Source organism: Loxodonta africana, chromosome 8 (genome assembly GCF_030014295.1).
Source record: "Loxodonta africana isolate mLoxAfr1 chromosome 8, mLoxAfr1.hap2, whole genome shotgun sequence".
NCBI classification, from domain to species: domain Eukaryota; kingdom Metazoa; phylum Chordata; class Mammalia; order Proboscidea; family Elephantidae; genus Loxodonta; species Loxodonta africana.
Genome location: NC_087349.1, coordinates 57889941 through 57902924, shown reverse-complemented (window position 1 = coordinate 57902924; position 12984 = coordinate 57889941). Strand labels below are relative to the sequence as shown.

Here is a 12984-nt window from a genome sequence, read left to right as displayed (position 1 = left end):
CTGAGAGCTTGTATCAGTTATTTTGTAACCACCTGGCTCTGCCTCCATAAAATATACAGACAACAGGGAGAGGCAGATATTAAACCTCAGAGACAATGTAGAATATTATACCAGATTTTACATGAGAAGAGAAAAAAGGTATATATTTCTTTGGGAAGCGCAAGCCCCAAATAACGGTCTTGGTGTAAAGATTTAAATGTGGGCTATTTGGAGATGGGTATGAGAATGCTGTTGGGAGGATGAAAACAGAGCATGTGTGTAAAACTGCATTCTAAACTCTCACGCATAATAATACATGTAAAGTAAGTATTCCTTTTGCTCCAACAAAAGCTAATACAAGAGATATATCAAACTGAGCTACAAGAAAAGAAGGGTCTATTGAATATATGCTTGACTTTACAAAGAAAATCCAGCCTTGGTGGTGCAGCGGTTAAAGTACTCAGCTAATAACCAAAAGGTTGGTGGTTCCAATCCACCAGCCACTCTGCAGGAGAAAGATGTGGCTGTCTGTTTTCATAAAGATTTGCTGCCTTGGAAACCCTTTGGGGCAGTTCTACACTGTCCTATAGGGTCCCTGTGAGTCAGAATCGACTCAATAGCAGTGAGTTTGGGTTTAGGCTACAAAAAAGGTAGAGATCATGCAAAGATTAGTAACACCTGGTTTTGCTCACTGTGCATGTTCCTCATGGAAGAGTATGAAGAGGACACTCTGGGATTAACAAGGTTCAGGCCCGGCTTCTTGACTTACTTGGTATAAGACTTTGGGCAAACTACAAGCCTACAAGCCTCAGCGTTCCCCTCTGCTTAAAAAAAAGAAGATGCCTAGACGAGAATAATAATGGTAACTAGATCTCAGTAAAATTTTTATGAGGATCACACACTATAATCTATGTACGGTACCTGGCGTTTAGTCATTTAATCTATTTTTAGATACAATTCTTGATAGTAGATTGTATTTACACAGCGTTAACAATTTAATCAAACATGCTCTTTTTTTTCTGCCAATTGGCCCTGGTGGCTCATTGATTACAAGCTTGGCTGTTAATCAAAAGGTCAGCAGTCAAATCCACCAGTCGCTCCTTGGAAACCTCGTAGTTCTATTCTGTCCTATAGGGTCACTATCATTAGGAATCGACTCCGCGGAAACGGGTTTGCTTTCGGTAACAATTGAATCAAATATGCTCTTTTTTTTCCCCTGCCAACTGGTCACTGATCAAGGTAAACATTTATTTACCTTGCACTTTTTACAACAAAGGCCGTCACTGCATTGAGAGTCTTGAGTCAAGGTGCATTTCTTACAACATTCTGCTCCTTCAAGGACACATTCCTAAGGAATATAAACGTTTGCAAAATATCAGAAATGGTGTCATTTCCTAAAAGTACCAGGATAGCTTCTAAAATAAATGTACTACCTCACGGTAATAATCTTTCTTCTGCAAATTCTGTAACATTTCTTGGTGTAACAGCTCCTCTGTGCATCTCAGTCTGTAGACCTGCGATCACCCTGAATTAACTAAAAAATATTATCAAAACAACCAGAGACTTACTGCTGGAGTCCCACAGTCACACTCCTCTCCAGTTTCAATGAAGCCATTGCCACATTCAGGAGGGTCGAGGAGCTGTGGGGTGAAAACCAAACAAGAGAACTTAAATACAGAAAAATCAGCATCAAAGACTGTATAAGAGACCACAAGTGCCACACCTATATATCTAGCATTACTTGCCTGTCATTCCAAAATACATTTTTACTTTCCTAAACTAGGAAGGGTGACTTTAGAACTAAGAACTTTAACACAAGTGTCTTTCTGTTTCTCTTTCAGATTTAATCATATGTACATATCCACACATATATAACATACGTATCAATTAGTATCTGCCAAATGCCACCAAAATAAAAGATGATCTATACAGACTAAAACCAAGCCAGATTAACTCCTAAAATTTGATTTTGAATTGGAAACAAGAGATTTGGAGACACAATGTCTGGATGCAAATCTTGATTCAATTACGTATCTTGGGCAAACTGCTTACCCTCTTGGATTCTGAGTGTTTAATATCTAAACAGGAATAATAATATTATTAGCTATCCATCTGTATCACGGAATTGTTGTGAGGATCAAGTTCAATCATCTGTGTAAAAGCCCTGTATTAGCTGTTTCTCCTTGCGAATCAGAAAGTTATTTCAAAAACAATGAGGGAAGCCATCACAAAAAATAATAAATCCACTGATTTATTGAAAATAAAATACAGCTCCTCCTACTAACATAGCTTTGCAGAGAAGAGCATTAATGATTTGTCCCATGACTGAAGCAATCTCTGGGCTGTATGAGAGTACATTTTAAGATTGCTAATCTTATTTTTTAACCACTCATCTATTTTATTATCTTTTGAGTATAATTCATCCTATGTTAATACACAAAATTTGTAAATAGTAAATAGTTGCAGCGTGCCAGATATATAATATTCATTCCTAAGTTAATCAAAATTTATGTATTATAGAATGGAAATGTACACATACTCCCTTTCATAACTAGAGAGGAAAAACAAAACAAAATAAACAACAACAAAAAGACCCACTTGATTTCAACATTCTTTCCTATAAAAGGATCACCTCATCTTTATATTTCATTTTCAGTTGAAAGTAATGATCATAAATGAGATAGTTATGAAAGCCAAAATGAAACTTATTCATATAAAATGTACTATTCTCTTAGGCTGGGTTCAGAATCTTCACTTATTTTGATAAAAAGACTTGACTGTTTTATAGTTATAGCAGCAGTGATTTCATTTAAATATCCCTTTAGTAGCTTTGGGAAAAAGTGATTATTTTTCAGTGCAATAGGATATATTTCCTAAATTTCACTAGAGTGCACAGAGAATGAAACCAGGTAAATGGTTACAATGACAGTGCCACAGATCACTGTGGTACACAGGAACATGTCATAGTTCACATAATTAACAAAGAAAAAGCATCCTTCTTTACATGTAAAGTGTTCAAAAGGCAGGAGGAAGACCTGCCTTCTAATCAGTAACCAGAGGATTTTCTGTAAGTTGTAAACACCTCCGACAATGTCTAAGTACAGAAAGACTTTCTCCTTGGCTGCTCTAAGACTTGGTTTTCATACTGAAAAGTACTTGTAATTCAAATCATGAATAAGAGCAGTACTGCTCATTCTGAGAGGCTGTGGTAGGTGAGGGGAGATATGACTCCCTTCTACCAGGAAGAGCTGTGACCGGGTATCCAAAGGGAAAAAAAAAATCAAGAAAATAGAAAAGAAAGGTAAAACGAAAATCTTTTTCTAAGTTAACCCTTGTGCATGTAAAAATAAAATGGAAAATTCCCAGAAAGCAATTGCTCTTACTTCTACCAGCTTTCTGTTTTTATCAATAAACATTAATACTGACTTTGAAATGGAGATATTTGGTACTTCTAAAAATGTTACGTATAGGCCAAATTAAAAAACTTTCTTTTATAAGACACAATAGTTGAAATATTATACTTACAATACTACAGAAAGATTAATAATAAATAACACTGCTCACATGAATTACCTTAGAAGGTTTGTTGAAAAGGCAGGCACCACCTCCACTATTCAGGAAGTCATGATACTCTTCAATATTACACTGAGTGAACTTTTTAGGAAGATAATAGCTATAAGACAGAAGAAATCAATAGTTAAGTACAATTTTAATCTCTGTTGCTCATATGTTAGTCTTAGAACTATACATTGTTAAAACTATACATTATTCTTAAAATGTACAACATATTTATTAAATCTGTATGAGTTTTATCCAATCTGTATATTTATATTTATACATTTGGTGACTAATAGTGACTATGGCTTGTTCATTATTTACATACAATTCAAGGAAATACACACACACAGTTCCTGTAATTTAAAAAAAAACAAACAAGAGTTAGGATTAATTTATTTCCTAATGAGTCTTTCCTAAATATTAAAACTGGGCTGGAATTCAAACTGCAAAGCATTCTACAAAACAACTGACCTACAATCTAAAAATGTGCCAAGTTCATAAAAGTCAAAGAAAGGCTAAGGAACTGTTCCGGGCTGAAGGAACCTAGAGAGACACAAAAACTAACGTGATGCCTGAGTCTGACCCTTTTGCTGAAAATAACAATACTGAAATACTGAGCAAAACCTTGAATGAGGTCTAAGAATTAAATTATTTTATTGGTTGTATTGTGGTTATGTAGCAGAATGTCCCTGTTTGAAGGAAATACACACTAAGGCATTTGGGGGTGATGGAACATTAAGTTAGCAATTTCCTCTCAAATAATCCAAGGAACAAAAAAGTCTATTGTACTATTATTACAACTTTACTTGTAGTTTGAGGTTGATTCAAAATTTAAATATATATATGTATACGCCAAAAAACAGAACAGTCAATAGAAAAACGTAGTGGGAGAGCAATTTGGCAATATATGTTAAGGAACTTTTGAAATGAGCTTATCCTTAAAAAAAAAATCAGGTCTATCAATTCTACTTTTTGTAAATTTTCTTGAAGAAATGATCAGCTATGTAAAGAAAGATATACGGACAAAGATATTTATGATTGTACAATTTATAATGGCAAAAAAACCACAAAAGTAACCTAAATGTTCAATAGTAAGAACTGTTAACTAAACCGTATATTAATTGAAATTGAATAGAATACCATGTACTTATTTACAGTCAGCATACAAAGAAAATTTAAAGACTCAAAAGTGCTGACTATATAATGTTAAGCAAAAAATGGATAAACCATTACATATTTCAAATGGCTCAAAATTTATAAAATAATAAAAATGGATTGAGAAAAAAATAGATTTGAAAACAGCAATATTTTAACATTAACCATGGTTATCACTGGATGATAACAGGCAATAAAAATTTCATTTTCTACATTTTTCAAAATTGTTTTACACTGAGCTTTTACAAAAAGGGAAACTAAACAATTAAGATAAAAATGGCTGGTTTATATAAAGTCTGTCCCACAGCCTGCAAGAACTATGTCCATTTATATCCCTAGTTCTTCCTAGAACAATGATTAATGCTCTGTGAATCAACGAATGGAATTTACAATGATAATTTACCCTAAACTCATTTGTCACCTTTTCATGACAAACTCTCCAAGTAAAGCTACTCCGATATAAACAGTCTGGAGTTTAAGCTGTCTGAACTACTTTACATCCCTTTCCTAACAATCCATAAATTTTATCTTTTATTTGAAAAGTTTCTTACATATATTACTTCCTTTTTTCCTTTACAATGCCTGTACCCTGGCCAGTGTAGCACCTTCCCCTCCAATCCATCCTATATGTCTCTGACAGAGTTGTGGAATTTTTAAATAGCACTTTCTTCAAGTTCCCTCTTTATTCTACTGGTCCAAACCTGAGATGGCTCCAGAGTACCAAAGTAAAAAGTGACTACCTTTTAATGTTGGGCCCTTAGAAGTCAAAGCCTAGTTCATCTTCCCGCCCACTGCATGGCTGGGAACTCAGTCTGTTCTCCAACACTTGGCAGTCACAGGAAACTTACTCCCTCACAGACAAGAACATTTTATATCTGAAGAGTAGACAATGGTGGATTGCTCTTACTTTAACCTGACTTTCTATAACTGTGCCACAATCTGACTTCCTGTAACTTCTGTGCACAGTTCTGTGTTCTTAACTCTATCAAATAAGACTAATTCCTCTACCATAACATGGTCCTTCAGATACCTGAAGGTAGATATCACGTCCCTCCCCAGCCTCTGCCAACATAACTTCTTTTATATCTATTTATTCAATGTATTCTCAAAATTATAATTTTTATACTTTTCAATAGGACTAATGATACTCCTTTCAACAATTTCTTCCCAACATTTAGCAGTACAAAGGAACTTCAGAAAGTAGAAATGGGAGGGAATGTACCCATGGGAATTATATTTCCATAATTAAGGTTGTTAAGTGATATTTGGCACAAATCAAACAATAACATCATAATAACATTTCATGTAAAGGGCTTTTTGTCTTGCACACATCTATTTAATATAAGGAGGGCTCTGACACAAACCACCATGCAAATCTGAGGGTAGCCATTTGATTTTGTTTCATGTTATGTTTAATGCTATGGAGATTATCTATAAAATTTTGTTAACAGTTGATCAGAATAGTAAAATATAATATACTACATAGCTTTTAAAAGAAAGAACCTCTAGCATGAAATTTAGTAACTGTTGGAAAGTTACAACTATAGAACAAAGATTTTAATAATTTTTTCTTACTACTAAAGAGAAGTCCAAAGATATTTGGAAAAATATATGCTTTTTAAATACATGTTTGCATATACATTCCCTCCATCATTTATTTTCCCTGTCATACATATCTTACGAATTTAAAATTCAAATGCAACCACTAAATTACTTATTGAAAATCAAGTCTGTACAAAAGACTCTGGCGTGAGGTCTAAAACAAAGTACATGTTATGTAAGAGACAATTCCTCAAAAATTTATAACTAATTGGTGAGGGAAAACATAAGTACATACAAAATTAAGTTATAACAGAGGAGTTGAATGATAATAAACCTCAAATGGCTATAAATGTGGTTAGAGAAAAACAGGAAGGGCATTCTAGAGGGGAAGGATATCTTGAGAAAACTCAAAAGAAGCTGAAAATTCATGTACAGTTACAGGTGAATAAACCAATCATGAATAGCAGTGGCAAATGAGGTTACAAACGAGGGTAAAGAAAGATTACAGACATCTAAATACTGAAGTAAAGAATGTGAACCTTATTCGTGAGACAATGGACACTCACACGTTCTGAGTAGAAAACAATATAATGCAAGCGTTTGAAACATAAATCCAAGGGATAATATTGTACGGTATACATTCAATGAACTAGAGCTATATATTCCAGTATGGATAAATCTCACAAGCATAATGCTGATAGGAAAATGCAAGTCAAAGAAGAAGGCACATAGCGTGACACCTTTCACACGAACTGAAAACATGTAAAATAATGCTATTCTTACTTCAGTACACACACGTATATACACTAACAGGATAAAGAAGGACACGTGAATGAGATGAACCACATTCAAGACCGTAGTTACCATGAGTGGGGCTGAGGATAAATGAGGGAGAAAAAAAAACTTTATTTTTTTTAAGTGGGTGATAGGTTTACAAATATTCATTGTTTCGTTCTTAACACCTTTTTAACGCTGATGAAAATGAAGTTCAGGAGGGGAGAGCCTGAGCACTGCAATGTTACTGAAATAATAATTTTTTTAAGATTATAAATGTTTAAAGTAGGGTGGTAGTGATAAGCTTGGAATCAAAGGAATGGCTGTAAAATTTATTTAGAAAGAATAGAAGACAAGATGGGCACCTGATACGGAAAAAAGGGTATGACAGTATAAAAATGAAAACCTTTCTTAGAAGGGCAGATTGCACACATCTCTTCCCAACCCCTCGTTCAGTGACATTACATTGGCAGTTTGAAATCAACCATGGTGGGAGTACTGAAACTGTGAGAATCAGCTACAAATTGGGACTGTTGCCTTGTTTTTGTTTTTTGGCATCATCTTACAAGCACACTACTGTTTTTAAGCTGTTTGTACTTAGAACTGAAGGAGATAAAAGAAAGGGGAATTAAGTAGGTAAGCCATCAAGAACAAATTTTTCCTCATGTCTTATATTTATAGCCTAAGTTCAAGGCTGAAAAAGTCTTTGAGGACTACTTACTTAACATCATTGTTTTATACACATATATGAATAGAGAAACATTTTGTAAAAATATATTAGGTACAGGGCCATTGAGATAATCTACTTCTTAGTTTCTCATAGATGCCTGTGGTGAGGTCACATGTATTAAGTCTTGGAGTGTCACATTCCCAAGAATACAATAGCACAGCAGGGAAAGTAATAATGAGTTATTTTCATAATAGAATTGGCTTACCCAGTATCTCCCATAATGCATCCAGACCACGTGTCCTCACATTTACACTCACCTAAAAGAAAATACACGTCTTTTAACAAAGTGTAAACAGATACATTAAAGTATTTCCTATTTTAAACACATCTTCACTTTGCTCCTTAAATACATTATTAAATGTAATACCTGCTTTCTAATTTTCCCTACAATTCAAGATTTCTATGCAATACATAACCAAAAAATACTTTGATCCTATAAAGAGTATATAACTTTTACTGAAATATAATCTTCTAATATTTTAAAAAGTAGCCATATTTTTAAGGCATTCACTTAAAATAGCTTAAATAAAATATTAAAGAACTATATGGCACCACAAAAAGGTAACAGTTTGCCCCTTATAGTAATTATTATAATTTCTGGTCCACTTTTAAATGCCTCTGTACCAAGGCTACTGCTAGAAGGCAGTAAGTATAGTACAGTTGTTACTCAGATGGGCTTCAGAATCAGAAATACCTGGTTCAAGTCCTGGATCTGCCCTGTCTGTACATCTTTTACAATCAACCAAACTATTTTAATCAAGCAACTGAACTAAAGAATTCCATTCCCCAAAATATTTTTTTTCTTTTTATTGTACTTTAGGTGAAAGTTTACAGAGCAAATCAGTTTCTCATTCAACAATTTATACACAAATTGTTTTGGGACACTAGTTGCAATCCCCGCAATGCATCAACACTCTCCTCTTCTCCACCCTGTGTTCCCCACCTCCATTCGCCACGTTTCTGCCTTATCTTTGCTTTTGGGCAGGTGTTGCCCATTTAGTCTTGTATACATGATTGTACTAAGAAATACGTTCCTCATGTATGTTATTGTTTTTTTTTTATAGACCTGTCTAATCTTTGACTCGATGGCACTGGGACTGGTCATCTTTGACTAAAGGGTCAGCTTCGGGAGTGACTTCAGTTCTGAGTTTAAAGGGTGTCCAGGGGCCACCAAAATATTTAATAGTCTATTTTACATACAACTAAGCCACACATGTGCTAAAACTTACCACTTGCTAACTTTCTTTTGTCCGAGATAATACCAATGTTATGGGCTAAGGACTGGGCAAGTGTAACTGCCATTAAATCAGTTTTCCCAAACTGAAAAACAAAAACAAAATATATGTAAGGCAAAAGTATTTTTTTATTTAATTGGGCCAAAGAAAATGTCACAATATAATTGAAAATAACTAATTTCTAAGCATTATGTGGATAGAGCCTATCCACATAAAAGAAGTAAGTCCTTGTTGGTTAGGTCTTAGTGGGAAGACTAGAAGCCAGGGAATCATCCACTTTGGGGTCTGGAAACTGAAATCTAATTCTGAATGCAAATTTCACCTGTAGTATCCATAAAAACTTAACACTTGTATGTAATTAAGCCAGAGTCCTGCTGATAATACTAAATAACAATGAATGTGTGAATTACTTGGAACTTGTTCATCTTTGTGTATCTACTTGTACTCTTGAAATTTCGCCAAATGGAATAGAATGTGGATTCAGGAAACAAATGGCATGAGATAACACAGAAATTTGGTGATGATCTCTGGCTAACGGAACCTTGAGAAGAACTGGGGATTTTTTTTCAATAAGTAGCCTCCCAAAGATTCAAATTATTTTCCTTTAGATCACTTCTATAAGGCCTACTATCTATGGAGAATCTACCTAAAGGATTAGACTGAAACCCTAAACCTAGTAATTTTTTTCTTCCCAAAATCTGACAAATAATGAGAAAGGAAGAAAATGTCCCGTTAGGTTGTTAGGTAGTAATCCAGTGCCTCAGGAAACTACACAATTCTCTGAAGAATCAGTGAAAGCGATAAACAGGGTCTTATTTCCAACGAAAGTAAACACTCTGTATAAATTGATAGTAGGTCTTTTGTGAAAATTATTCTAAATAGAACACGAACAGAATTATCAGATATTATCTTCCATTATTTCCCTGTTTTGTCCTCTGGTCGTTTATAATAGCCATATTGATTGTTAATAAAACAACCTAACACCTGGAGTACGTGGAATACTGAGAACTTATCTCTTCAATACTGGGAAAGCACTTTCAGCCATCATACCACTTTGTATTGTACAGACGTTCACACCTACTTCATTCACGCCTCCTCCTTTCAGCAACGAGCAAATCCCACCAATATAAGCTGCCCCGCTCCGGCTACTCTCAAATTGACTTCCCCTTTTAGAAAAGGAAATGAAAAATGCTTACTGCGCACAGTTCAAACATCATAGCACTTCTCATGATTAATTTACTACATTTATTTTCTCAATGCACATCAAAATTTCTACACTGTATATTCCTGAGTTAAGGGGGGAATGTAAAAGTTGTTTACACACATATAAAGATAAAGATTCAAGAGGAGATGTTTCCCCACATGAACATAAATGTCTTGAAGAGAAGTGTACCTATTATAAAAGAACCATTCATGTGATACTTTCTGAAAAGGATACAATGTACAATATCACTTCTGTGGTATTTCTACAAAATATGCAACTTGAATCTCATAATGAGAAAATGTCATACATTACCACAATGAGGAATATCCACAAAATAACTAGGCTTTACTCTTCACAAATGTTAACCTCAGAATAGGCAAGCGAAGGCTGAGGAAACCTTTCAGATTAAAGGAGACTAAAGAGACATGACAACTAATGTACTATGTGATCTGGATTAGATCCGGGGTAAGGAAAAAAAATAGCTGTAAAAATACTTAGATGATTGGTGCAATCTGAATATGGACTATGGATTAGAAGAAAGTATGGTGTCAATGTTCACTTTTATGGTTTTAATAATTGTTCTGTGATTATATAAGAGAGTGTCCTTATTCTTAGGAAATACACACTGTGTTTAGTGGTAAAGGCCCAGGGTGTCTCCAACTTACTCTCAAAAATTCGGGGAAAAAAAAAGTAGCTAGTTGGATGAATGGATGGACAGGAGGGAGGGAGGGAGGGAGAAAAGGGGAGGAAGGAAATCATAAAATAAATGGGGCAAAATATAACTAATTGCTGAATCTGGGTAAAGGGCATATTGTATTTCCTTGTAGCATTCTTGCCAATTTTCTATAAATTTGAAATTACAGAAAAATGAGAAGTTACCAAAAAATAAATTCTTTTACTTACATTTATAACCCTCTTCAACAGCTCTGACTTTAGACATAGATTTTTTAAATGCTATTAAATATAATTTGCTATTACATCAAATCTTATGGTATCCAAAAAAAAGAACATGAGTGCAACAAACTCCAGAAATACTAAGTTCTTACCTTAGAACCAAGACCAAAGAGTACATTAACGTTTAAAAGGCAGCAACTTTAAAGAATATGATTAATGCTGTTCGAATACTCTATATGAGTATTAGCAGTACTTTTACTTAGTAAATGCTCTAATTAAATCTTTTGAAAAAATTAAATGAAATGGACATGCAACAATAAAACAACTCAAAATTAAATGTCTTATATTTTCAAGTCAATTTCAAAGAATCTATACTTAAAAATTTCCTCCAAATGTCTTTGTCATCTCAAATCCTAATTGTATTATGCAATAGAAAGGATACATCTCAGTCACAAGTAATAGAACATTCAGTACAGAACCAAAAAAAAGTAATAAATCATTATGAAAAGTTACGTACGAAAAGAGGTGAACTGCATCACTTTTCTCTTTGATAAAATCCCTTCTGTATTTCATAAACTCACGTAGGGTGATCAGTGGATTTTCAGATATGGCGAACTTGTTGTCAGCTGCCCAGGTTTCCATGGCAACTAATACTATCCTTGTCTTAAGTTGGTCTTTATATATCTAGTATAACAAAATGAACACAACAGCTATACCTACAGTAAAATAAAAAATTTGTTAACTGAACTAGAGAAACTCCTTTTTTTTTATGGAAACTTAGTTTAAATAGAGGTAAGCAACTTTACTATTTTTAAGGGATATAATTTTTTTTTCTAATCTGTAGGCATTTCTCTTGAGTAACAAAGAATCAAATTGTTCACCAAGTAATACCCAAAAAAACAGAGCACTAGTTAGAACCAAAAGATCATTTTTTTAACAAATACTTGCACTCTTATTTAAGGCTCTCAGTGAGTCCATTTCTTGGCACCCTAGACAAAGAATTCATATATTCTTGGGTTCTCCTAGAAAAAAAATGGAACAATGAAGATGCTCCAAGGAAATAATTTCTACGCCCTGATTAAAACTCAGTGAGAAGGTACTGGCACTGTGTTGTCAAGGGAAGAAATGGGTACAGTGGAATTCTTCAGATGCATCATCGCACAACACCAGGCCCTCTTTTGAAAAGGGCAAAAACTGCTGTACTGCTTCTCCATTGTTAGAAGTACACTAAATATCTCAGAGGCAATGGCTCGACCTTTGTCTGCTCCAGTGTGATAAATATAGGAATGAATTTCAGGCATAAATCCGTGGGTAATTTTGACCATTTCCTTTTATCCCCTTCCCAGTCAGAGATCAAAGTCAGTAAAGCCCAGTGCAAGGCTACTAGGGAATTACAAGACATCTTGGCTAAAGTGAAATTCAGAGAAGTGAACGTCTAAGACCCATATCATATGTACTACTAAGGCATAAAACTTCTCTACAACGACATAAAATTGGGTTGACACTTACTAAATCTGCCATGTTCACCACAGACTTCGCGTAAGTATTGGTATGCACAACTGAAAGCCGATGTTTTTTAAACTGAAAGCAAAAGAAAACAAGTGAAGGGCTTTCAAAGTTGTCAGGAAATAACCATCTCAGCAGAGAAAACAGGGTTTAATGGAAAGGTCCCTAAGGCTTTCTGTAAAATTGTAAGATTTGAGACCTAGTTCTTTATATGCTATATACACTGAGGCAAGGTTCTTACAAGCTTGAGAGTTCAATTTACTCATCTGTTGGATGAAGTAAAAAGTATCTACTCCAACCATTTTACAGGTTTATTTTTATCAGGATTGCTATTCAAAATTACAAAACATATGAAAGTTGTCTATCAATTAATTGCAATGCATACAAATACAAGTAGGGGTATAGCC

At 34.3% G+C, this 12984-nt stretch overlaps 1 protein-coding gene across 1 annotated transcript in view; it reads right to left on the bottom strand.

Annotated features, from left to right (window-relative positions):
- The window catches only part of ADAM22 (ADAM metallopeptidase domain 22), a 64381-nt gene extending 51789 nt beyond the window's left edge, over positions 1–12592 (bottom strand). Inside the window, exons 1-8 of the mRNA XM_064290404.1 lie at positions 12581–12592; positions 11589–11755; positions 10055–10139; positions 8968–9058; positions 7944–7995; positions 3553–3652; positions 1548–1619; positions 1235–1327 (exon numbers count right to left, since the gene is read on the bottom strand). Coding sequence (XP_064146474.1) covers positions 1235–1327; positions 1548–1619; positions 3553–3652; positions 7944–7995; positions 8968–9058; positions 10055–10139; positions 11589–11755; positions 12581–12592 — 672 coding nt within the window. The remainder of the gene's footprint in view (positions 1–1234; positions 1328–1547; positions 1620–3552; positions 3653–7943; positions 7996–8967; positions 9059–10054; positions 10140–11588; positions 11756–12580) is intronic.
- Positions 12593–12984: the final 392 nt, after the last annotated feature.